The sequence below is a fragment of the Mustela lutreola genome, chromosome 1 (assembly GCF_030435805.1).
Source record: "Mustela lutreola isolate mMusLut2 chromosome 1, mMusLut2.pri, whole genome shotgun sequence".
Lineage (NCBI taxonomy): Eukaryota > Metazoa > Chordata > Mammalia > Carnivora > Mustelidae > Mustela > Mustela lutreola.
The window spans coordinates 127,874,566-127,902,197 of NC_081290.1; the positions used below are offsets into that span (position 1 = coordinate 127,874,566).

Consider the following 27,632-nt stretch of genomic DNA (forward strand, 5'->3'; position numbering starts at 1 on the left):
CATAAACACCAGGACAGAGATGATACATTTGTTTTCAAAGAAGGAGATAGTTACATTGCCATCATGTTCCCTTCAAGTTAATTTACATCTAGTTTAGGGAATGGTAGAACTGAAATATCTAACTCTCCAATCAAAAATGTGAATATATTTGTTTAGGAAAAATAAATGAGCCACATATGTAGAACATAAACAAAGAGGAACTCTGGATATAGTGTCTGTTTATTTTCTCTCCATCCAGAATTGTGTTTTTATGATTGTGACTTTTAATTTAAAACAATAATGGGCTGGAAACTTGATTAAATTTAAGCATTTGAAAAAGGTTGAAAGGATTTTTCTTCTTAGCATGCTCATGCTCCGAATCATAATTGTTAACATGCCGCATGAACCTCAGTGCTTTTAGTTCATTCAACCTAATCTTATTTTTTAATGTAGTTTGCCAACATTTATAGACCTCTAAAACATTTAGCAGATGGCTTGATAGATTTCTCATAGTAATGTGAGCAGGCTGACCCAATGAAGGTTTTGGCTTTTCACTATTATCGTAACTTTTTTAATGTGCATTGCAATACTTTTTTTAATATCCAATTTATTTAATTTAGGCTCTATTTCCTATTCAGTAACCTAGACTTTATTTTAAAAATTACACTGGCAATGAACTAATTACTGTATAGGAAAGCAAATTAACCAATTTTTTCTCTAGAAGAATAGAAATAAGCATCTATGTAAGGTGGATAAATCTAATATGTAATCTTATTTCTCCAGATATTTTCCTAAGTAAATAGGATTCAAAACAATGTCTTTTTCTTAAGAAAACAATACATGAATATTCTAGAATACTTAGAAAAGAAATATAATCATGTTTGCTTCCTCTCTATTATCATAACCATTTTGTTTATTTTTCTTTCCCTTATTTGTGAAGAGATATTACCATTTTTTTACCATTCTCATTAATCAATGAAAAAGGTATTTTTTAAATTTAGTTGTAATAATGTTTTCACTAATTTTATAATTGACATTATTCATATTGTTATATAACCTTTATTAGCATCACTTTTTAATGGCTGCATTATACTTTCTTAAGGCAGAAAGTACAGGTTTTAAGGATTCTTTATAGTCAGAAATGTGGGTTGTTTCTAAATATGGATGGATCTGCCACATACTATATTTTGTTAATTTCTCAGATATAGTTTGGAGAAAAAGGTTGAGATTTTTTGGAAAAAATGGTGATGTGTTTTACTTAGATCTGTCTAGTTAAGATATTTGTGGGAACCTCAAGTGCATCCATCCGGGAGATAATCTAAATATGTAGAGGAATCCTATATAGGCCTGTAATGACATTGTTTAGGTGGTATCACAAGAGAAGAAATAAGGAAGAAAACTTAGAGGTAAATATGGATATCTTTTTACAGTTTACTACACTCAGTCACAGGGCTCATGCCTCAAAATTATTTTCTCTTTTTCTTCTTCTTGCCAACTTTCCCATCAAATTTGACTCATTCATATGGTCAAAAGAAAGAGATTCAATTAAACTAATACATACAAAGATTAAATGAACAATAACCTCACACTGCCATTTTGGTATTAGAAAAATGGAGGCTTAAGAAATTTCTGGATACATGGAGAGGATGATTCATACAACATGAACTACTTTTCATATGCCTTATTGTAATATCTCTCATATTAAGAGGACAAATCTGACATTTATCTACCATCAGGTTGATTTATAACACTATGATAGACATATTGTGATTATCTGCTTATAACCTTTTCACTAGACTGGAAGAGAACATGAATCCTGTAAAGAGAGTGTCCAGTATCAAGATCTCTGATTTCCCCACCTACATTCTTTCCTTCCTTCCTAGGTCTTTTTAATGTATCTGGCCCTGTTCTGGTCTCTGAGAATTCCGTGGTGTAAGATGAGTTTTCCACTTCCCTAGAGTAAATATTCCAGTAGGGAAGAGAGATGAAATAGAGAAATAAAGAATTCATGAACAAGATATTCAGATACTAGTAGCGACTATGAAGAAATACATAAGGTCATGTGAAGAGGAGTGGTTGAGTCCATGCTGGGCAGGAAGGGCATCATTTAGGAAGTAATGTTTGAGCACATACATGTAATTTAAAGCCATGAACTGAGCGAGACCACCTCAAGAGAGAGAGAAGAGGGTTGATGTGGAATGGCAAGTTTAGAAAATTCCTCTTAAATTTTTTAATGAAGGAAACAGAAAAAAAAGCAAGGGTTAGTATTGGAAGGAGATATACACCTAAGAAGCAGTTACTGTAGCTATCATCTATCTATCTATATCTATCTATTTATCTATCTACTGATTGATCTTTCTTTCTATCTCTCTCATCTATCTACCTACCTACCCATCTGTCACCTGTATCTATCATTTATCGTCATCTATCTCTTTATTTATGGTAGGAGATACCAAAGCATTTGAAGTGCTAATAAAGATGATCCAGTAGAGAGAGAGAAAAGGCTGATGCAGGATATTGAGGTTGTAATTGTAGATGAAATGTCCTTAGAAAGATCAGAGGGACTGTATCTGTGTGCTGTTGGAGCGTCTGTCCTTATGAAGAAGCATGGCCATCTCGAGTGCTGTCAGCTCAGGAGGGAAATAGAGAGAATGTGATCGTGGCAGTTTTGTGGTTGAAAGGTAAAAGGTTTCTGTCTGAAGGCTTCTATTTTTTTCGGTGATGTATAGGCAAAATAATCAGCAGGAATTCAGAGAAAGAGAAGTGTGCAGAGCTGTAGGTATTATGAGAAGAAAAGAGGAGGTATAAAATAATCATTTTTGAGAGTGGAAGAACTAAGTTACTAAAGAAAGGAGGAGGAGGATTTGGAAATAGTAAGTGCTCGTTTTGGATTTGTGGTCAAAATTTTAGGGTGTCTCAAAATTAGTACGACCTTGCATTTTTTACACAGCTTCACTGTACTTTCATTACTCACCGATTGAAAAATACTCAGTAACAAATTTCCCAAGTGTTCATTAAGGCTATTATGTTAAAATGTGATTTGTCATTAACAATAGCAGCGTGATACATTTGATAGATGGCGGTATATATCCATGTATGTAATAATACCTATCCAGCCACTGACAGCGCTTGGTGCCCTCAGATAAGCTCTTTTTTTAATGCTTGGCCCCCAGCCTCCTGCAATAATCCTATTGTCCCATTGGGATCTGAATACCGTAAGTTTGGACCCACTGTTATTTTATCATAGACTGTTGAACCATGAAGGGGGCATAGAAATTGTAAAATTTGTTGGTTCTTCTTTTCGATTACCATAACCACATAGGGGAATCTTAAAAATGGATATTTCAGGACTATTGTAGATCTATGTGAACATCACTGAGGTAGACTTAGAGACTTAAACTCATCAATATTCTTTCCCTATTGCCAAATGAATCCCGCATAAGTAGAGGCATATTTGTTTGTAAATTTGATAATTTCCCAAATCAGACCATAAAGGGATTCCCTGACTAGGGAATTGGTTTTAAAAGAAAAGTGCTATTATTATAAAAGATCTCACCCCAAATAGCTGAAATGCTAATGTAAGAGGCAGTGCTTCCAGCCAAAAGCATACTCCACAGTCCTGGTATTTTATGCTACCCCTCAGATTCTTAGACTTCTAGCTGAAGGATGGTGTCTAAAGTCTTGGGCTGTGATATGGTGTTGTATGGTGGCCAGCTGCAACCCAGAAGGCCAGTGTGCAGTGACCCTCTGAAATTTTTCCTATTCTTATGATATTCTTATGATATGTGTGTGATATTTTTCAGTACACTTCTGCTCTAACCTATGATGCTGTTCAAGTGATGACTGAGGCTTTCCGCAACCTTCGGAAGCAGAGAATTGAAATCTCTCGAAGGGGGAATGCAGGAGATTGCCTGGCAAACCCAGCAGTCCCCTGGGGACAAGGCGTAGAAATAGAAAGGGCCCTCAAACAGGTCAGTCACTCAAAATGATTGTGAGTGTGACTTAACAGTGGACACTACTTTTTCCTGCTACGTTAGTCTCCTGGCTATGTTTAATGTAAAGTGAATATTATCTCCTAACTGCACAGAGGTATGTTGAAGGGTGAAAAGTAATCTTATAGTTTTCTTAACTTGAGTCCAGTGAGAGTAATCTGTACAGTTTGTATCTTCGGTTGCAGTAAATTGATAACTGTGCTCCTTTCCCATTTCCTCATTAGGTTCAGGTTGAAGGTCTCTCGGGAAATATAAAGTTTGACCAAAATGGAAAAAGAATAAACTATACAATTAACATTATGGAACTCAAAACCAATGGGCCCCGGAAGGTAAATCATTAGTGATCTAAAGGCAGTTTTCTCTCTGCGAGGAGGTGAGTTTGCTAACCCGTCACCTCTTCTTCCGGAGAGTTCTGGAAATGGATATTCACATAGGTAGAGTTTATCTATTTCCAGAGACAGATAATTTTTAATTTTTTTCCCTAAACCTAATCTATTCATTTCTGGTAAGTAATACTGAAAAGTAATCTTCAAATGACTGTGAATAGAAGAACGGTTTTTATTTTTTTAATTTTTTTTTTTTTTTTTTTGATCAAGGTGTAAGAGATTTAATGAGAAGAAAAAGAAACCATCGCTGACAGTTTATGGTTTAGAAGACAAAACATAGCTGGTGCAAATATGCATTAATATTTTAATTCAGTACCTTTCTCTTAACTGTTTTGGATAAAAGTCCATTGCTTGGATTTTATTTCTATTTCCGTATGATCACTCCAAAACAAATTACCCTGGAAAGGATGAGAAGTGAACGTGAAAAGACAAGCCATTTTTAAGAATTGCTTTTGTTTCATTGTTTTTATAATCTCTATTTGTATTAGAGTCACAAAAATAAAAGACACAGCTTTGTTAATGTAGATATAATTTTGATTCATACATGAATTTGAAATAATTCATTGTGTGGCTAATGGAAAGATCATTTATCCATGTGCCTATCTTCTGTAACCTTTTTCAGATCGGATACTGGAGTGAAGTGGACAAAATGGTTGTTACCCTTACCGAGCTCCCTTCTGGAAATGATACTTCTGGGCTTGAGAATAAGACTGTTGTTGTCACTACAATTTTGGTAATTAGCTACCAGTGCTACTGCAGTTCTTCTTTTTTTTTTTTTTTTTTTTTTAAGATTTTATTTATTTATTTGACAGAGAGAGATCACAAGTAGGCAGAGAGACAGGCAGAGAGAGAGAGGAGGAGGAAGCAGGCTTCCTGCTGAGCAGAGAGCCCGATGCGGGACTCGATCCCAGGACCCTGAGATCATGACCTGAGCCGAAGGCAGCGGCTTAACCCACTGAGCCACCCAGGCGCCCCTACTGCAGTTCTTCTTATGAAAAATATCTGCCAACTAGAATTGCTGCTAGTGTTTTAGGATAATAACTAATGGAATGCTTCTTTGGCACTGTTTTAATCATGCATAACATACTTACTCTGTCCAAGGGACCACACAAGTATTAGCTAAAACATTCAAAATATTTGTTATCCTCTTCAATACTGAAATTTAGCTTGACAGAAAATTCATACACTGGTGCGTCACAAGTGTGAGCAGCTGGGGAAGGTCTGGGAGAGGGTTCCCTTTGTTTCTTCCTGTGCTTTACCTTTCAATTCCCATGTAATTCTGGGTACCTTCTATCTTCACATTTATTAATAATGTTATTAATAATGTTGGCAAGTCTCTTTCCTTATAAGATGAACTGCTTAAAGATAATTTCTCTTTTTTTTAACCACCAATGTCAACACAGTCATTGAGACACAGCCAGTTCTGAGGGAATGAGATCACATTGAACTGAATCTTGATCATCTAGGCTCTGGAGAGATGGAGGTAGATGCAGATCATCGTGACAAGCCATTGGTGAAATAGAGATGGGGGAAAAGGGCTTCACTAATAGTACATGATTTTGTAACAAAACAATTGTATTTTATTTTGCTGAGCAGTGGTATAGTAAAATTGTGGGATTCATTATTCTAACGATATTGAGAAGAAAAAATATAGGTGTAAATACAGCTGAAAAAAAAACAGCTAATAAGAAATTTGAATAGAAACATTGATTGTCATTTGGAAATACCTTAAAAAGTGTAAGCTCTGACATGTGAGGGCTTTTGGTAATCATGCCATCAAGGGGGACTATTTCACTGAACTCTCAAATATGCTTGATGACACTTTCCAGTAGAGAATTTGGGCTATGTTGAATCATTTTCATACTTCATTTTTCTTGTGTTTACAGGGGGAAGCTACTTTCCATCCTTGCAATTTTATTCTAGGATATTCTATCTTATAGATGAAGTGAGACATGAAATCTGAGAGGGTAGCATCAGTACGTCACTATGGCAATGACTATCAATATGATTTCCACATGAACCTTATTTTTGAGGCAGCAACACACAGGGTTTTGGGTGAATGCTGGTTCTTGAAGTCAGCATGACCCTAACCTAGAATAAGAGTGTGGTGGATCTAAAGTTGAATAAAACAGATGTTGAGCAACATTATTCCTATCTATACTCTAGGAGTTTACAAACATGACAAGGGGGCATGTCAACAGTTTGTGCTTTTGAGTTTCTTGTTTACTTTGTTATGGCTAGATACAAGTCATATTAATTAAATATAATGTTAGGCATTTGAGGACCTTTTTTCTCAAAGGTATTATGCTCAATATTTTTCTGCTGATATTTTCCACCATTCATATTCTACAGTTTTTCTGGCTACCAGGTAATAATTAAACCAGAAGACTTGAATCAATAAAAGTAGTTAACACAACTATTTTTTTAAAATCAATGAAAGAACTGTCTTTCCATATAGGAATCTCCATATGTTATGATGAAGAAAAATCACGAAATGCTTGAAGGCAATGAGCGCTATGAGGGCTACTGTGTTGACTTGGCTGCAGAAATCGCCAAACATTGTGGGTTCAAGTACAAGTTGACAATTGTTGGGGATGGCAAGTATGGGGCCAGGGATGCTGACACGAAAATTTGGAATGGGATGGTTGGAGAACTTGTATACGGGGTAAGTATAGCTCTTCTCCCAAATAAAGTCATTCAGTTTGAACTCTTGTTGACAGAATTCCCCGCTTTCCTGCAAAGTACCTCTATCTGAAGTTGTTAGTTTCCCACATTACTGAAGAATACTATCTTTTTGCCTTGTGAACATCTGAAAATTAATGCTAACCTCAGAAGCACACATGCACACTAAATGAGACAGATATTTGATTTGTCTTGAAGCATATGAACCATATACATTGTTCAAAGACACCAAAGGCATAGATTCAGTGTAGAGATGTAATTATCATAGTCGAGTCAGATGGGTATACTGTGTATTTATAAAAAGGAGGAATATTTAGGTAACAAATTGCTTTTTTGTTTATTTTTTACTGGGACTCTGCCAAGGAAATAATTATTGACATTCCCTGATTTCCTTTTCTTCCCTTTGGATCCACTAATGTAACCATGATTCCTTTCAGTCCATGACTCTGGGTACTATTACTTTCATTTGTTTTCCTTACAGAAAGCTGACATTGCAATTGCTCCATTAACTATTACCCTTGTGAGAGAAGAGGTGATTGACTTCTCAAAGCCCTTTATGAGCCTCGGGATATCTATCATGATCAAGAAGCCTCAGAAGTCCAAACCAGGAGTGTTTTCATTTCTTGATCCTTTAGCATATGAGATCTGGATGTGCATTGTTTTTGCCTACATTGGGGTCAGTGTAGTTTTATTCCTGGTCAGCAGATTTAGCCCCTACGAGTGGCACACTGAGGAGTTTGAAGATGGAAGAGAAACACAAAGTAGTGAATCAACTAATGAATTTGGGATTTTTAATAGTCTCTGGTTTTCCTTGGGTGCCTTTATGCAGCAAGGATGCGATATTTCGCCAAGGTTGGTTACTCACCTGCTTCAACTTTGTGCATTTTAGGTCTCAAGTGGATATTCATGGTGTTTATGAATTCACTATAAAGAAGTAAACAGCCGCTGACTACCTGTCCAAGCGGTTTAAGACTCTTCAGGACAGACTCTTAATGTCGGCATAAGTCTGTGAAATATTCGAGCAATGTTCTTTGAATGTTGATCTTGTATTTCCTGGTGAAATTATACACACCATGGAGAGGCTATAAAATGCATAAGGTTCCTATCATTCCATGCCTTCTTGGAGGGGTACCGTGTTTTTGCTGCATATTCTCATTTTACAGTCATCTGTGTGTTGATCCACAGACCTGTATATGGGAAAATGGGCAACATCACTTATTAACTACAAAAGCAACAATTTGTTTACAAAACTTCATTGGCACACATCCCATCTCTTTTATTTTCTCATTATTAGCTCATGCAGATGGTATCAGAGAGAGATTATAAATTTTTTTTTGCTTTGTTTTTTTAAAGGTTAGATTGCTGAATTAAGGGGATGTCTGACAGGATATTTTCCTAGTATTTAGAAGTACATGGTTGGGTAATAATGGTGGCTGATTCACCGCAGCTTGCGCTGCATTCAATAGTAATACACACAGATAATGGAATACATTTCTGCATCTAGACTCATTATGATATATTAGGTACTACTCTAAAATACCTAAATATAATGAGTATCTCGCAAAATACATTTTGCCTTTTTTCATGTTACGACATGAATAAGAAGAATAGCCATATCTGGCTCTTTGGAAGAATAAACCATGATTTTTCTCATATGATTCTTTCACATTTGAAGGCTAAACTATGGTCTACTGACACATTTTAATCTAGGTTTGATTACTTTCCTTTGATTCTATGGGATATCTTTATAACTAGTAAAGGGGATGATTTTTCTAATACTATTTCGTTGTTAGTTTCTGAGCACTTTGGAGATAACTGATTAATTAAAAAAAACTCAAAAATTTGTATCTTTTGTAGTCTTTTTTTGTATACTCCACCCAGTGAGATAAATTTGTATCTTTTGTAGTCTTTTTTTGTATACTCCACCCAGTGAGATAAATTAAATATATCATGTATGCAGAAATTATTAATGACTCTCTGCTGTAGGACACATTGTTATGAATTATTTGAACCTAAACAATCTTAATTCCATAGATTCCTTGTGACTTCTTTATGGAACTGCCCTGAATTAAAAATATGCCAATGGTATTTGCATGCATATATGTATAATAATGATAATATATACAGTGTAGAATAATATAGAAATATATAATAATGTTATATATAATAATATACATAAATATGATGACCTCCTACAAAATATGTAAGATTCATAGTTTTATCTCTACATTTATATGATTTAAGTTAAAGACATAAAGAGTAGTTTCTAATAATGAGGGAGAAAATATTAACCAAATGGGGCTTTCAGAGAATATTCTTGTCCATAAATAATAATAAAATTATTCATCTTTGGTAAGAAGTATAATCCTGAGATAAAACACAATTACCCTAGGGTAACATAAACTATGCTCTGCCTTTTGATTTAGTAAGGAGAAGTGTGTGAGGTTCATTATAAAGTAGGATATATTGATCTGGGTTCCTATAGATGGATCCTTAGATTTGTTTGCCTTATTCCTCATGGCTCCTGGCTCTGAAGTTAGTTGTTTTGGTGTCCAGTGTTTTTCAAGGAACAGAAAACATATTTACAGGAATTGTAGCATAGAGCACATTTAAAAATCTATGTTACCCTAGGGTCCACCATGACAAACAGACAACTACTAATTTTCCAAAAGCCTGTTTTGTAAAATATGCCCTTTTATCTGTGCTCATGATTTCATTCATGAGTCATGACTTACTACATGACTTACTACAATTTCACATGGAATAATTTTTATTTCCTGGTACACTAAATAGATTTTAGATAGTATATTTTTCCTTGTTATCAACTGATTTATTTTTTTGCTACAGAATATATATATATGAGCAAAATTTGCTTTGCTAAAAAAAAATTTTAAATGTACATATCTTTCATTCTATATTATATGTGCATTTAAATATTGAAAATACTGCATAATACTGGCAAATTTAATGATTTTTAAAACAAACCAAACTATCTTTTTTTTACAATGCAATGATGGTTACTCCAGCTTAGGAAAGAAGAATAGAGAAGCATAGTATCTAATAATAATGACGATGATGATGATGATCATGATAATAATAATGATGATGATGATGATTCATGAAATGCACTGATCACTTTGAGATACTCTAAATATTTTGAAAGATATTTATCACCTCTTTTCAAGTAAAACTTGGTATGGAAATATGTTATTAATATTACTAGAACATTTAAATTTTAATCAGAAATTATTCATTAACCTGAATTGGTCTTTTTCCTGAAAATAAGTTTAGAATATGTTTACTGTAGTTTTCTGAAGCCTGGAACCACAGAAATTGTGAGCATAAAATGCTATAAAGTTGACTTTTATTTTCTTGCTTGCCTCTGTTTTTTTCCCCCTAATATCCCAAAAGGATTCCAATGAATAAAAATGTCATTCTTAAAACAGCTATTTAATATAGATTTAAAAGAAATGGTAGAATAAAAAAGAAGGAATTGGTAGCATATCCATTTATTTGCTCTTTTAATCCAGATTCAAAGAAGTAAAGGTTTGTTTTTAATTAGAGAAACCATTTTTGTCTGTCACCATAAGACATCAATTGAATTGCCCCCTGCATAAAATGTCTTAGAAACTCTCAGAAACATTAACTGATCCTTTGAAAACAATTACAAATGAATAATAAATTGCTCAAGAATTTTGTTTCAATAAATTTATTGAGATAATTTGTCAAACTCAAGTAAATTGTCATATTTAAACTCATTTAATCTGACCTAAGCACTGGAATAGAGAATAACATATCTTTAACTTGTTTTTATAAATGGAACAGAATTAGTTATAAGAACGATTCTGCATTGTCAATTACCATGCAGTTTATAGTATCAAAGCAATTACTAAGAAGACAGTTTTGTTTTAAGGGATTTGAGCTGCCCTCTTAAATATGGAATACATACCGTTTAATTATGCTTTCCATTGTTATGGAATAGCGAACATTTTGAGAGTGGCTGTGTCTATGCAAGAGGTTTCTTAAATTTAAAATGTATTTAATACCCTATCCATGAGAGAGTAGTTCATTTTTTTCCATTCTGTCATATTTATTTAATTCTTTGCATTTCTCAGAGTCTGTGATAAAGGCTCTTAGTTATATTTTTTCATCACTTGTCACTCTCTCTTTCTCTTTTAGCCAATAAATACTCTTAAAAATCTTTATTTTTAAATAAGCTCCCCACTTTTTTTTGACTGCTAGAATAGTTTATTCTACAAAGGTGTATTCCTTACTGTTAAATGTCAGGAGGTCTGTTTTAGGCCATAAATTACCAAACGTTTGTAATTTAGATTTTTAGAAATATTACCTTCTCACTAGAGCAAACTTAATTGTTAGATATAGCAAAGTTATTAACCTAAAATGTTATTGTGTTGGATTGTTAAGATTATTTAAACCCCTTTACTTTTTTAAAATCCCTTTATATGTAGAATCCCACCAAATATTTCAGAATAATATGTTATGTATCAATTTCCACATCTACATATCTATATTTATCTCCCTAGGATTTAAAGTAAGTTATTAGGGATCTATTAAGCTTTCAAAAGTATTTTACATATGAATTTATGGTCAAAGAAATATTATTATTATTATATTACAAATCAGGAATTTGTATCTTGACAAATGTTTAAATGTCTAATTTTGTTTTCCTTGAGTTGTCTTTTTTTCTTAAGCAGGAAGCACAGAGGAACAGGGTGGTAGCAGTCCATGCCAGGAAGCCTCAGATTTTTATTCATTAAGAATTATATTTTGTGTCATCCCTTTGTTTGTTGTATCATTGTTCCCCATTTTCTTTTCTGCACCATATCAAAAACCTATGTTTTTGCACACACAAAAAAACCAGTGAAATTTTGGACCTTTTAGGGGGTTTTTGAATTTCATTGGCTGAATTAAAGGGAGGGTTTCAACTTCACCTATGGTACACATTCTTTTATTTTTAATATTTGATTTTGTTTGTCAACATTATTGTGAGTTTTACAAGTGATGTTAAATTCTCTTTTACGTGTTTACTTAGGTCATGAATGGATAGTAGGATGGGCATTGGCTGGATTATTTGCATATTTCTTAAAATTGCTTCTTTGTGAAATTTCATACTATAGACAATTTGGGCATTATAACTTTGAAAGAACCTGAGGAATCTGAAGTTTTGACCTCTGGGTAGCTCATTACATCTAGCTAATCTAGACTGCTTACCCAGAATGCTTAATAATTTCCAGTTTTATTAACTAGCAGATATATTAAAAAGTATCAAATTAAATAGTCCCATATAAGTCAATATTTGCATAATATTGCTAACTTGGATTTTTTTTTACTAGGTCATTCATTTCACTTTACAAATCCATTTCATACTTGTTATTAGATCCCTCTCTGGGCGCATTGTTGGAGGTGTGTGGTGGTTCTTTACCCTGATCATAATCTCCTCCTACACGGCTAACTTAGCTGCCTTCCTGACTGTAGAGAGGATGGTATCTCCCATCGAAAGTGCTGAGGATCTTTCTAAGCAAACAGAAATTGCTTATGGAACATTAGACTCTGGATCCACCAAAGAGTTTTTCAGGGTAAGAGATCCTGCTTTCTTAACTTTTGATTTTGATCTTCAAATTTAACCATTTTCCATTTTGTCCTCGCTCCCTCCTTCCTGTGCTCTATGAAGATATTATGTAATAGTAATCCCCTCTCTGTCTCTCTCTGTTCTTGACCTTGTCTCTATACCCCTCCCTTCCCCATCCTTATCCTCCTTATCTTTAGCTCCATCTCTATTTTGTCATACCTATCTCCTTAGGAGAAGCACACAACATTATAGCAGAATTATAGTTTTATAAAGGTTGTTCTTTTGGAACAAAATTGAAGCAAACTATAAATAAGTTTAGATTGTTATTATTTTTGAAGCAGAATTTTTTAATTTCAAATAAGATAGCTGTCATATATTTTACATAGTTTACAGTTGAAAACTCACTTTCAAATCAGTTATGTTAATTCTGTTATGTTAATTAGATAGATTATAGAAATGTGTGAAAATTCTGTATTTTTTCAAACTCTCCAAGAAAAAACTAACAAAGATCTAAATGGATATCATAATTATAACATGTCTATTAAATATATTCTATTTTTCAAAAAAATTGTGACCATATGGTATTTATATATAGGACAAGTCCAATAATCTCATGGCCATACAATTTTATTTCATTACTATTTTCTCTCTATAAGAAGTTGTTCTATTAAAATGTTTAATACAGCTGATAAACTTAGGTTTTAAGCCAATGTATATAACATATGATAGTTTCTGATAATCTAACAAAATCTTTGAATGCATATGAATTTGCTTGAGTGAGATCTAGGCCGTTCCAGAATTAAGATTAGCATCAGCTGAAGTAGTAGAGTATAATTTGAAAACCGTTTTATCTACATTGCCTCTGGTATCTTTTCCAACTAACTTCAGTTGAGTGAAATAAGAGAACAAGTGTGTGCGTGTGTGTGTGTGCACGTGCGTGCGCATGTATATGTGTGTAGGGGCGATCCACAGCTGATAATAGATAATAACCTGGCTACATGTAGGGAGGGCAGGATCTTTTTTTTTTTTTTTAAGATTTTATTTATTTATTTGATAGAGAGAGACAGCCAGAGAGGGAACACAAGCAGGGGGAGTGGGAGAGGGAGAAGCAGGCTTCCCAACGGGCAGAGAGCCCAATGTGGGGCTCGATCCCAGGACCCTGGGATCATGACCCAAGCTGAAGGCAGATGCTTAATGACTGAGCCACCCACATGCCCTGGGAGTACAGGATCTTGATGCTTTCTTTAAGCACTGCAATTTAAGCACAGAAGTATGGTTGATCTATCAGCAACTGCTTTGACTTTAATGCAGTTCTATATATGAATGTTATAATACAGATTTGCTACTAATGACAAATTGCTTTCATCTATGAGCATATATGTAATATGTATATAAATACTCTTAAAGTAGCACAGTGTTTTAGTTTTATCATAACACTGGATCTATTAAAATAAATTAGAATATTGCATGGTTCTCAATTAGAAGTGTATTTTGAAGCAGTTTTTATTACTTGTATTCCAGTAGGACTTGCATTTATTTTATCTATATACTTTATTCATATTCTTCCTTTTGAAGTAAATGAAATAAGGTACTTGCTATATCATGGTTTCCTTAGTGTTACTTAATGTTGATTAAAACAATCTTGTTTCCAGATATTATCTTACAGATTAGTATACATATATTGAGAGTTACTGTCATTATCTTGTTTGCACCGCAGTGGTTCTAGGTACTCCTCACAACTGTACATACACATTTCCAGAGCTTTGCCATGTTCCTTAACTCAGTCATAGAAACATATATGTAATTATCAATATGTCAAGATTTTATGATTGGTACACACAAGTTCCCCAGTAGACAAGATGAAAAGACTAGATGACTCTGGGAAAAGAATGCTGTTACTCTTGTGTTTCGGTACACTAACTCCATGAAGACCATGATTCCAGTATGCAGTATGTTCATGTATACGTATGGACCCTTGCCAGCATAATTTGTGGTGTGCCATTTGCCAATATAAGACTGTGGAGCTTACCCTTCCTAGAGTAATAGGGAAGTGATAGTGAGTAATTAGGTAAACTGATACCTTTTATTATCATAGTTTTCCCAAGCAGTTTCATATGCATTATCTCTTTGCTTATTTATTTATTAAAGTATAATTAACATACAGTACTATATTAGTTTCAGGGGTACAACAAAGTGATTCAACAATTCTATATATTACTCAGTGCTCATAACTCAGTTTTATGAGTTTCAGGTGTACAATATAATGATTCAACAATTCTACACATTATTCAGTACATTAAGTGGACTCTTAATCCCCTTTATCTACTTTACCCATCTCTGCCCCACCCCCACAACCACCAGATTGTTCTCTGTATTTAAGAGTTAGGGTTTTTTTGTTTGTTAGTTTTGTTTCTGAAATTCCACCTCTAAGTGAATTCATATGGTATTTGTCTTTCTCTGTCTGCCTTATTCCACTTGGCATTATTCCCTCCCTATCTGTGTTGTTAGAAATGGCGTGATCTCATTCTCATGGCTGAATAGTATTCCATGATGTGTATATACCACATCTTCTTTATCCCATTAGCTTTTTGAATCTCACAATACATCTGCTTGATAATCAAAACAATGATTTTTATTTGCATACCATGTATTATTAAGCTAAAGCTCAGATAATTTTGTGGACTTGGCCAAATTTAGGCAGCTGGTAAGTGTGCTGAGGTTTTCACCTAAACCTCTAGGGTTCTTTCAATATCCTGTTTTCACCTGCTAATAAAGGTCTCTGGGTTTATTTTGCTGTGCCCATGCTCAGTGTAGGTTATATCCTTGTTTATAGGTTTATATCCTTGTGTGGCATTGGAGAATTATAATGGTAGAAACTCGGGCAGGGCATCACACTTCCTTTCCACATACCTTCAAAAGGAACTCTTGATGAATCAACTTTGGTTAGGTCTCAGTGCATGCAACACTGTAGTTAGCTTCTCCATATCTAGAGAAAGAAGATTGTGGCCTCAAAAGTACTTAACAGCCACACTATTTATTAATATTGATTCTCAGGAAAGAGAAGCTAACATCACTACATCAACAGCACGCATCACCAGAGTGATAGGAGTTTGTCATGTTAATTTTTCCATTGACATGTATGACCTGGTTATAATTTGAGAAATTATGTATACAAAAGGTTTGTTTCTACTTGACTTATTTCACTAAGCATGATACGCTCTAGTTCCATCCATGTTGTCGCAAATGGCAAGATGGGGGCTTAAGTGGGTAGGAGAAGAATAAATGAAACAAGATGGGATTGGGAGGGAGACAAACCATAAGTGACTCTTAATCTCACGAAACAAACTGAGGGTTGCCGGGGGGAGGGGGTTTGGGAGAAGGGGGTGGGATTATGGACATTGGGGAGGGTATGTGCTTTGGTGAGTGCTGTGAAGTGTGTAAACCTGGTGATTCACAGACCTGTACCCCTGGGGATAAAAATATATGTTTATAAAAATTAAAAATTAATTAAAAAAATAAAATAAATAAAAAAATAAAATAAAAAATTAATTAAAAAAAAGGTTTGTTTCTAAAAGGTGGGTTCAATAAAAAGGGTGCTGCTAAATCATGAGTAATTTTGAATAATTTTGCTAACCGTATTAATGTGTGATAATTAGATGCCATGATGATAATAGTGAGGACAATCTTATTTTTGCTTTGGACTCCCAAAAATATTTTTGGGATACTGTGACTTTCCAGCTGTACTCATCATGCCTACCTTTTCACATAAAGTTTACTGCAATAGAGTATGGAGATTGACTAAGGGTTTCCCCTTCCAAAAAAAGAATTTCTCTTTAAAGTGTTATTAAAAATGTATTAGATAATGTTGAAGCTATCTCATAGACATTATAAAAGCAAAATATTGGTTTTCACTAACATTCTTTCCCTCAAATCCTCAGGTATATTACAGTTTGTCTTAATAGCTGTAGTCTGGTGAATTTCTAAACTTCTGGTGGAAAATGTTACATGGGAAATTCTTGCTGCTATTCCTAAACTTAGCATTCACCACCCATCTCGGGTCATCCTCTCTCAACTGTCATTTAGCTCTAGGCATGCCTGGGGCTCCTGTAAGGTGGATTTAGGACAGAACGAAAGCTGCCAGATTGATTATCATGGTGCCCAGTCTGTCAGGAAAGGGAATATAGATGGAATGGGCTGAAGTTAGACTGAAGACATGTATTGTATGCATTCTTCCATGGCCATCTGTTGTGCTTACTTGCAGACCTAAGAAAGCTAATTACGAGAGGAAGAAAAATATTTGCCATTCTTATCATTTGCTAATATTTAAAGTTCTGACAGTGATCTTATGTTTTCTAATACAGCTTAATTTGGCTTCATTGAAGACTTTTTCTTCTGTTTTTGACTAGGGATTTTATTATTTATATTATTAAAATTTTTCTATTGTCCAAGAGTTTATAAAGCCAGTTTTTGTTATTGTTGTTGTTGTTGCTGTTGTTTTTAACACAGTAAGAGCTTTGGATTTGGTCATTGGAGAAATTTATTTAAGAATCCAGGTCATTTTCTAAATTTTAAAGATATGTAACTAGCTAAAGAATGAAAAATAACTTGTTGTCTTTTGTTTGAACATAACAAATGTTTCCTAAAAGCATATCTTTTTGTTGGGATGAAAGCACATTATTTAAAATTATAAGATAAATATTTCATCCTTTATAGGGACCTATCTGTTTTGTCCTAAGATGCTATGACTTACCCAACTTAAATCTAAAGTATTTTCAGATTTCAGTTAAATAATTTAATAAACTGTGTTATAACAATATTGATTTAGTAAAGTCAGTAAGTGTGCATTAGCTTCAGAATTCCAATTTCAGCTGTAAATTTTCTAACTTAATATCAAAGATAATGGGTAAAACAAATATGAATGAAGTATTTACAAAGTTCTATTAGAGAGAGACAATAAATGAAGGGCAATCTTGTACCATCAAGAGGTAGGAATAAAAAGATCCTGCATCTTCATTTTCCAGGGTTTTCTGCTATGAAACTCATGTAAATCCTTGTACAGAGTGACTGATAAAGTCTGACTCATTTTGGAGCACTGATCATCTCTAATTATAGTGCCACTGTAGCGTACCTATAATTAAGAAAGAATTAGGTTTTCAATTATAAACCACTATTTTTAGACTTTCACATTTTGATAATATGTTCTCTCAATAAAGGAGGACACATCTTGAATTAGATGAGTCTGAGTAGAAAATAGTTTTAAAGGACCTAGATGTACTAGGTTCTGATAGAAATGTAGGTTTGGGGATAGGAAATGGCTTTATAAATAGACCTGCCATTGACCAGTCAATCCCTGAAACACAATTATTACTTGCAGATTAGAAGTATTCCATGCCTATGCTAAATCCCCAGACTGCAATCTGTTTATTCCCTCTGGTTTTCTCTGGAAGGATGAGGGATGGGGTATATTGTCTGAATAAGTGCTCTACTTTAATTATTCTGACTTTGGAAGAAAAAGATTCTAGAACATTGTCAAAATAAAACCATTCTTCTCATTTAATGAAGTTAATTATTGTGTTCTCAGAAGACATAGTCTGATAATTCATGAAACTATACTGTTGTTACCTAGCATTATAGACTTTTATAGAACTTATAGATTGTATAAATGATATATAATATATAAATATATATATAATATTATATATAATATATAGATTGTATAAATGATATATAATATATAAATATATATATAATATTATATGTGATATATAATATATAAATAGTATATAACATATAAATAGTATGAATGCATATATTTCTTACTTGAGTAAGAAATATATGAAGGACTAGTTTGAAATTTTTCTTTCATATACATATATAAATCTTCATATACAAAAATATATATGATTTATTACCATATGACATGACTCATATATATATATATATGACATACCACAAATAATCACAATAACCAGAGAAGTAGAGTAATCTACATTATATTTTTATTCTACTATTTTTAAGTTTTATTTATTTATTTATTTATTTATAGAGGGAGAAAGAGGTGCCAGAAGGGACAGAATGAGAGGGAGAGAGAGAATCTTAAGCAGGCTCCATGCCCAGTGCAGAATCTCACAACACTGAGATCATGAACTCAGCCAAAACTAAGAGTCAGTTTCTTAACTGACTGAGCTGCCCAGGGACCCTAAATTATCTTTAAAAGGCTATAAACTTTTTCATCTTCTTCTGTGACTTAAATACATCTACTTATATTTACATATGAAAACTTGGATTGAGGAGTGTCTGGATGGCTGTCAGTTAAGCCTCTGTTTTCAACTCAGGTCCTGATCCCAGATTTCCTGTATCACATCTGACTCCCTGCTCAGCAGAGAGTCTGTTTCTCCTTCTGCCCTTTCTCCTGCCCATGCTCTCTCTCTCTTTCTCCCTCTCAAGTAAATAAATAAAATCTTAAAAAAAAAAAAAAACTTTGATTAAACTATGTTTACAAATGAAAATATTTAAGCTTTTATAACAACTTTCTTATGGAGATATATTAAATGTTATTTCATTAAAGTTATGTTTTGTTTCATTTATTGCTTGTGTTTAGCAATAAAATAGTATAATTTCTTTATTGATATTTTATAGAACAGATTTCACTAATCTGTGGTGGTTCACCATCCTTATTTCATTACATCTAACTAATGACTTGTCTACTGCAGTTTCTAACATATCCCCTATTTCTATGCAGGTAGAAATATGTATATATGTGTGTGTGGGTGTGTGTGTGTACACACATATGCATATATACTTTTGGGTATATATGTACATATATATATATATACAATACATACTTCTAGCTTTCTATATATGAATATATGTATGATTCTAACTTTCTATATATTAATGCATATATATATTTCAATATTTTAGAAATGAAATGGGTATATCCCTATTTGTATATGGGTGTGTATACATATATATATATATACACATACACATATATGTAGCTGCTAATATCAAATTAGACTCTCTATAGACCTTTCACTCATGCTTAAATATTTAATGTTTTCTAAAATTCTTAGTATTAAATAAGAGTTGAATGTGAATAAATTAGCAATAAACACTTTATGGATATGTTGTAGGTCACTCATGGCATGGTTTGTCATATTATTAGAGATTTTTCTTCTTAAATATCTTGGGGGAGCCTGATCATTGTTTAACCATCTGCATAGCTGACAGCTTTGCATGTTTAAGCCTTCTCTAGATGACCCGTAACAAGTTGAAGTCATTTCTTTTCTGGTTGTGAGCTTTTTTTTTTCTCTGATATTTAAAATTTTCCCTCTATTACACAAAACGTCTGGGAACAGTAAAGACTTTAAGAATTCTTTAATTCTCAAAGACTTTAAGAATACATTTAGTCTAAGCTGCTGAGAAAGCTTGTATTCTTTCAGTTCAGCGAATGTAACTGGTTTAACAGTGTAAGAAAGGTCAAAATGTCCAATGTTTCTTTTAAAAATTAGTGTCCTATTTAAAGACCTTGCAGTGTAGTCAGTAGTTCCGAAATTTGTAGGATATAAATAAATGCATGAGAGACTACACTGAACCATGTTTTCTGTGCTCAAAGTGCTATGGGAGGAAAAAAATAGTAAAGAATGTGTCTATTTGCTGAATTATGATTATTCTGCAAAGTTGTAGTTTCTTCTAAAGTAACTATGTTATATTTTGGACATTCACCTCTTTCCATAGCAATGTTCAGCAAATTTAGTGCGCACTCCATCTGATCACTTCACATAGAGACCACTCTTATGATACAGAGGGAAAATTAGAGCTCGTTGTTATCCACTGGATTAATAATTTGACCCAAATCAGATTATAGAGGCTTTCTTTATTGTCCATATTTAAATCGAAAGTACTCCTTTCTCACCACCATCAAATTATGAGGTCATTTTTGTCTAGCAGAAAATGTTTAAACAGTGGATAAATTTCAAAACTAATCTTTCATCTCAAAACATTCCCCAAATTCCTGTTTAGATGCCTCAGAGAAAATCAGTATCAGTATAAACCTGTAGAGGTACCTTAGATGACATCATGTTGGCTGCACTTTATTTTTATGCTTAAATAGAGAATCATTGTTTAGTAAAAGAACCTAGTGTGGTATTCATACTAGTTGCCATAGTAATTAATGCAGTCTCAAGAGTTTTGTAGAGAAGAAAACTGGAATTGTGCAATCATTTAAATACATTGGAATCAAAATCTGAACTAAGTATAAATACTGTTAATAAAGTTTTGAGAGTTCTTTAATTAGACTTTTGATATTTGAAGGAAAACTTGATGCTAAAGTAATGTAGAATTCCTGTTTCCAGCGTATCATATTGCTCCAGATCATATTGAATGATTACCAACAAACAGATTGCTAGTACAGTTGGCTGCTTATTTTCACAGGGAAAAAACAGTTTAGAAATAAAATGGTAACTGGAAAAATCGAATGTTGTCACAGTCCCAAAAAACAATATTTAGGATTTCATTTTAAGAAACAGAGAAAGGGTCAAGGGAGTGATGTCAATAAGATGATGAAATAGGAAGCCCCAGACCATCTTTGTCCCACAGGAGACACTGTCTGAACAACACACCATTGACCAGTTTTATTTGTGAGAAATCCAGAAGTAAGGAAAAGGGCTCCTGTAAACCAAATGAGTATGAAACTAGTCATGTCAAACTCTGTGGGAAAATTCATGGCATTCACCATAATCTTCCTTGGCACAGTGTACCACACTTGGGAGGAATTGCTTGCTTCTGCTTTTTGGGCTTCTTGTGCTGATGTTACTTGTGGTACAGGAAACAGAAACCAAAATAGCTTGGTAGCCACTCCTTTGGAAGACAGAAGAGAGGAGTGGAACATGCATCCAGTGTTCCAGACTTTTGGTGAAGTACCCACATGACTGGTCTTTGTCTTGCCTGACATGGAGTACTGATGGAACCAACATACTCTACAAGCATGGGCCACAAGGAACGAAAGAGATCTGAGTGGTTATGCCAGCTCCAGAGAACCAGCAGTACTGCATACAGATACCAAAAGAAGCAAGAGATTATGAGCTCCTGAAAAAAGATAAAAGTCCCTCTAATTGAAAATTTACACATACAAGTGCAAAGAATAAACCTCTACAGAAAAGGTTTGAGTAGACTTCAGAATATTTAACCAGGCTGATTGGTCAAAATCTTTCCCTACATGAAGCTAATCTATAAAGGCTGCAAAATGTGGCTATTTTAAAAATGTGTGATCCCAAAGCAAAGTTATAAGGCACATTAAAAAAAAAAAAACACAAAGAAATATGGCCCAATCAAAGGAAAAAAAAATCTCCAGAAAGTGACACTAAAAAAAAAAAAAAAAAAAAAGAAAGAAAGAAAGAAAAAAAGAAAAGAAAAGAAAAAGAAAAGGAATTATGTGGATTATCTGATAAAGAATACCAAGTAACTGTCACAAAAATGTTCAAAGAGCTTAGGAAAATGATACATGAATAAACAGAATTTCAACAAAGAAAACATATTTTTAAAAATCGATTTTGGAAATGAAGTATACAGTGTCTAAATTGAAAAATTCACCATAGGAATTCAACGTCATACTTGATGAAGCAGAAGAAAAAAAATAATCAAATTTAAGAAAAGCTTTTGAAATTATACAAATAGAGGAGAAAAAAGAAAAAAAGAAGCAAAGAGTGAAGAAAGTCTAAAGCGCTTTCAAAAGGACTAACATACACATTATGAGAGTCACAAAAGGAAGAGAGAGAAAGGAGAAGAAAGCTTAAATAAGGCCATTATGGCTCCAAACTTCCCAAATCTGGGGGAAGAAATAAGTTAATGAAACACTAGGAATTCTGAGAAGGAGGATTCAAAACAGTATATACTAAAAAACATAATAACCTAATTGTTAAGTAGCAAAGAAAAGGACTTTTTAAAACAGCAGGAGAAATGTGGCTTGTCAGGTTCATGTGAGTGTCCATAAGATTACTAGCAGCTTTATCAGCAGAAACCTGGTAGGTCAGAAGAAGAGAGAGGATATTTTCAAAGAAGAAGGAAAATAAAGAAAACTACAAATCAAAAACACTGTATCTGACAAAACTGTCCTTCAGAAATAAAAGATAAAGACTTTCTCAGATAAACAAAAGTTGAGAGAGCTCATCAACAATAAAACAGCCTTACAAGAACTGTTAAAGGGAATCCTTTCAGTTGAAATAAAAGGATGATAGACATCAATACAAAATCCTATGAAAGTACAGAACTCATTGAAAAAGATACATGTATAGACTAACCCAGAATATCATAGTACAATAACAGTGTTGCCTAAGTCTTTTAAAATTCTGGTATAGAGGTTAAAATATAAAAATATGAAATTAAACTATATGAAGTATGTTAACTGATGCACAATATGAAAAGATTAATTTGACATCAATAATATAAATTATGAGGGGGGAAGTAAAAGAGTAGATTTTGAATGCAACTGAAGTGAAATTCCTAAGACTAAAATAATTTTTTATGGTCATGTTTTATGTAACTTCCATGGTAACCACAAAGAAACAACCTATAGAAGTTACATGAAGAAATAGGAAAGTAATCAGTGCATCACTACAAAAAAAAAAAAAAAAAAAAACCCACAAAAAAACCAATGAAATACAAAAAAAGGCAGCAAAAGAGGCAAAGATGAATAAAAAACTACAAAATAGAGAACAATTCACAAAATGATAGGAGTAACCTATTAGCAACTTTAAATGTAAATGGATTAAACTTTCCAACCAAAAGATACAGAGTAGAATACCAAAAGGAGCAAGAGATTATGAGCTCACTGGAGAATTCTACCAAATATTTAAAGAAGAATTAATGATACTCATTTTCATATTCTTCCAAAAAATATAAGAGGAGGGAACAGTTCTGAATTAATTTTATAAGGTCAACATTTACCTGATACCAAGCCAGAAAAAGACATTGTAAGAAAAGAAAACTAGAGATCAATAGCCCTGAGAAATAGAGATACAAAAATTTTCAGCAAAATACCATTAAGCCAAACTCAACAGCACATTAAAAGATCATAAATGACCATGACCAAGGGGGAGTTATCTCTGAAATGTAAGGATATTTCAATCTACGAAAAAAAATCAATGTGATACACCACAATTATAGAATGAAGAATAAAAATTTTATGATAATCAAAATAGATCCAGAAAAAGCACTTTACAAAATTGAGCATCCTTCAATGATAAAAATAATAAACTAGGAAGAGAATTAAATTACCTCAACATAATAGAGTTCACATTTGAAGCCCACAGCCGACATCAAAATGAAGAAAGCTTTTCTTCTAAATTAGGAAGAAGAAGACAGGGATGCTAACTTATTGCCACTTTTATTTGGCATGGTAAAGATATCCTAGCAATACTAATTAGGCAAGAAAAAGAAAAGACAACCTAATTGGGAAAGAAGTAAAATTTTCTTTGTTCAGAGGTTACATGTTCTAATATGTAGGAAACTCAAAGGATTCCACTAACCCCAATACCACCCCCCCAAGAAAAACTGTAACACCCAATAAATTCAGTAAAGTTGTAAGATGCAAAATATTAAAAAGCCAGTTGCATTTCTATACACTAACAATGAAAAACCCTAAAAGGGAATTAAGAAAATAATCTAATTTACAATAACATCAAAAAGAATAAAATACTTAAGTGTAAACTAAGCCAAAGAGGCAAAAGAAGTGTTCACTGAAAACTCCAAAAGATTGCTGCAAGAATTTAAAGACACAAATAAATGGGAAGAATGCCTTGTTCATTGATTGAAAGATTTAATGTTGTTAAAATGTTTATAAAAAATAAAAAATTAAAAAAAAAAAACATAAACCATTTCAAAGAAAAAAAAAATGTCTATACTACCCCATGATCTATAGATTCACTGGAATCCCTTCCAAAATCCCAATACAGTTTTTTTTCAGGAATATAAAAAATATCCTAAAATCCATATGGAATCATAAAGATTAAGAAAAAGTAAAACAATCTGGAAAAATGGAAACAAGCCTTACACTCCCTGACTTCAAAACCTATTAGAAAGTTATGGTACTGGCCTAAAGATGTATTTATAGACCAATGGAACAGAATAGAGAACCCAGAAGTAAATCCATGCATATATGGTTAAGTGATCTTTGACATGATCCAAGACTGCATAGTGGGGAAAGGACAATCTCCTCAGGAAATGATGTTGGAATAACTGGATACTCACATGCAGACAAATGAAATAGATCTCATACCATTCACAAAAGTCAACTCAAAGTTGATTAAAGATTGAAAAGTAATATCTGAAACTTAACTCTTTTATAAGAAAATATACCAGATAAGCTTCACTTTGGTCTTGGCTAAGATTTGTTGGCTATGACACGAAAAGCACAGGCAACAATGAAATAGACAAGTAGACTTGTCTACATCAAATTAAAAAGCTTTTATACTGCAAAAAAAAAAAAATCAGTAATATGAAAAGGCATGTATGGAGTTGGAGAAAATACTTCAAAGGCTAACATCTGAAATATATAAGGGACATTTACACTCAATAAAAAAAAGCCTACTAACCTCATTTAAAAAACAAGCAAAGGAGGGGTGCCTGTGTGGCTCAGTGGGTTAAGCCTCTGCCTTCCTCTCAGGTCATGATCCCAGAGTCCTGGGATCAAGCCCTGCATCGGGCTCTCTGCTCAGCAGGGAGCCTGCTTCCTCCTCTCTCTCTGCCTGCTTCTCTGTGATCTCCGTCTGTCAACAAACAAACGAAAAAAAAAACAAACAACCACAAAAACTAACTAGCAAAGGAGATTGACATTTCTCCAAAAAAGACCTCAAATGTTGTCGCAAATGGCAAGATTTCATTTCTTTTGATGGCTGCATAGTATTCCATTGTGTATATATACCACATCTTCTTGATCCATTCATCTGTTGATGGGCATCTAGGTTCTTTCCATAGTTTGGCTATTGTGGACATTGCTGCTATAAACATTCGGGTGCACGTGCCCCTTTGGATCACTATGTTTGTATCTTTAGGGTAAATACCCAATAGTGCAATTGCTGGGTCATAGGGCAGTTCTATTTTCAACATTTTGAGGAACCTCCATGCTGTTTTCCAGAGTGGCTGCACCAGCTTGCATTCCCACCAACAGTGTAGGAGGGTTTCCCTTTCTCTGCATCCTCGCCAGCATCTGTCATTTCCTGACTTGTTTATTTTAGCCATTCTGACTGGTGTGAGGTGATATCTTATTGTGGTTTTGATTTGTATTTCCCTGATGCCGAGTGATATGGAGCACTTTTTCATGTGTCTGTTGGCGTATCATGCTTAGCGAAATAAGTCAAGCAGAGAAAGACAACTATCATATGATCTCCCTGATATGAGGAAGTGGTGATGCAACATGGGGGCTTAAGTGGGTAGGAGAATAATAAATGAAACAAGATGGGAATGGGAGGGAGACAAACCATAAGTGACTCTTAATCTCACAAAACAAACTGAGGGTTGCTGGGGGGAGGGGGTTTGGGAGAAGGGGGTGGCATTATGGACATTGGGGAGGGTATGTGCTTTGGTGAGTGCTGTGAAATGTGTAAACCTGGTGATTCACAGACCTGTACCCCTGGGGATAAAAATATATGTTTATAAAAAAAAAAAAAGACCTCAAATGGTCAATGGTATATGAAAAGATACTCAACGCCACTAACCATCAGGGAAATACAAATCAAAACCGCAATGAGTATTGCCTCACAGCAGTTAGCAGGGCCATTAGAAAAAAATAATAGGTAACAAAAAAATAAAAATGTCAGAAATTGAAACCCTTGTGTATTGGTGGGAATGCAAAATGAGGCATCCTTTATTGGAAAAAATAGGCACTTTTCTGAAAAAGTTTATAATAGAACTTCCACATGATCTAGCAATCCCACTTTAGGACATTTAAATGAACTGAAATTGGAATCCCAAAGAGATATTTTCACTACCATGTTTATTACAGCGTTATTCATAATAGCCAAGAAGTGGAAATAACCTAAGTGTCCGCTGATGGATATTTGGATAAGGAAAGTATAGTATATTCCTCAGTGGAATAATATTCAGTCTTTAAAAAAAGAAGGAAATCCTGTCATGCTGTGACACTGATGAATGTTGAGGATGTTATGCTAACTGAAATATGCTTGTTACAGAAGGACAAGTACATATGATTCTACTTATGTTAGGTACCTGAAGCAGTCAAACCCACTGAAGCAGAAAGTAGAAATGTTATCATGGTTGGAGAGAGGGAGACAATTGAAAGTTGTTGTGCAATAGGTATAGTTTCAGTCATGCAAGATGAAAAAGTCCTAAAAACCTTCTGTACAATAATATGCATATAGTTAATATCATACTGTACTTTTACAAATTTGTTAGAGATATCATGTCATGTTTATTTTTTATCACAATAAAATAAATCTGCCCCAGATAACACACAGAAAAACAAGACAAAAAATAAGAAAGAAGTTATCTTATTAGAAGGTGTTTTGTAGTATCAAAAAAACTAAATTTATAAGATCTCTCTCAAATCTTATGGTTGATGTTACATAATAGTGACTTATAAAATAGTGACTAGAATTTAAAAAAATTGCAGATCGGTATTAAAATAAAACAAAATTATAGGCAGGCTTGAATATTTATACTTTGTCAATATCCAATATATGAATCATGAGGTAGACACACACATAAGTGCACAGAAATTTTAATGTGGTTAATATAATATTGTATATTTTAATATATATAATAAAGTACATATTAAGGTGGCTAGTATATTCACATATATATAAAGTTACTTATATGTAGTCATGTCCTGTGTTTTTTTGCTCTTTCTTGATAGTCCTTTATTCTTGACATGCAAAAAAAGGGAGCCTTATGCTAAATCGTTTTATGTGGAAGGAAATACCTTAATGATAAAATGACTTTGAACTTTTTATCTGAAAAGATTTCTATCACTGTCTTTAAAATCTT

The 27,632-nt window shown here is 33.5% G+C and overlaps 1 protein-coding gene across 10 annotated transcripts in view; it reads left to right on the forward strand.

Annotated features, from left to right (window-relative positions):
* The window catches only part of GRIA2 (glutamate ionotropic receptor AMPA type subunit 2), a 168,853-nt gene that overhangs the window by 115,487 nt on the left and 25,734 nt on the right, over positions 1-27,632 (forward strand). For 9 of the 10 annotated variants that reach the window (XR_009353785.1, XR_009353777.1, XM_059173994.1 and 6 more), the window contains exons 7-12: positions 3,783-3,950; positions 4,196-4,300; positions 4,980-5,090; positions 6,816-7,022; positions 7,521-7,891; positions 12,438-12,636. Coding sequence is in view for 7 of the 10 variants with exons in the window: in XM_059173994.1 (XP_059029977.1) it covers positions 3,783-3,950; positions 4,196-4,300; positions 4,980-5,090; positions 6,816-7,022; positions 7,521-7,891; positions 12,438-12,636 (1,161 nt within the window). In the remaining 3 variants the exon portion in view is untranslated. The remainder of the gene's footprint in view (positions 1-3,782; positions 3,951-4,195; positions 4,301-4,979; positions 5,091-6,815; positions 7,023-7,520; positions 7,892-12,437; positions 12,637-27,632) is intronic. The other variant, XR_009353787.1, reaches the window with a different exon arrangement.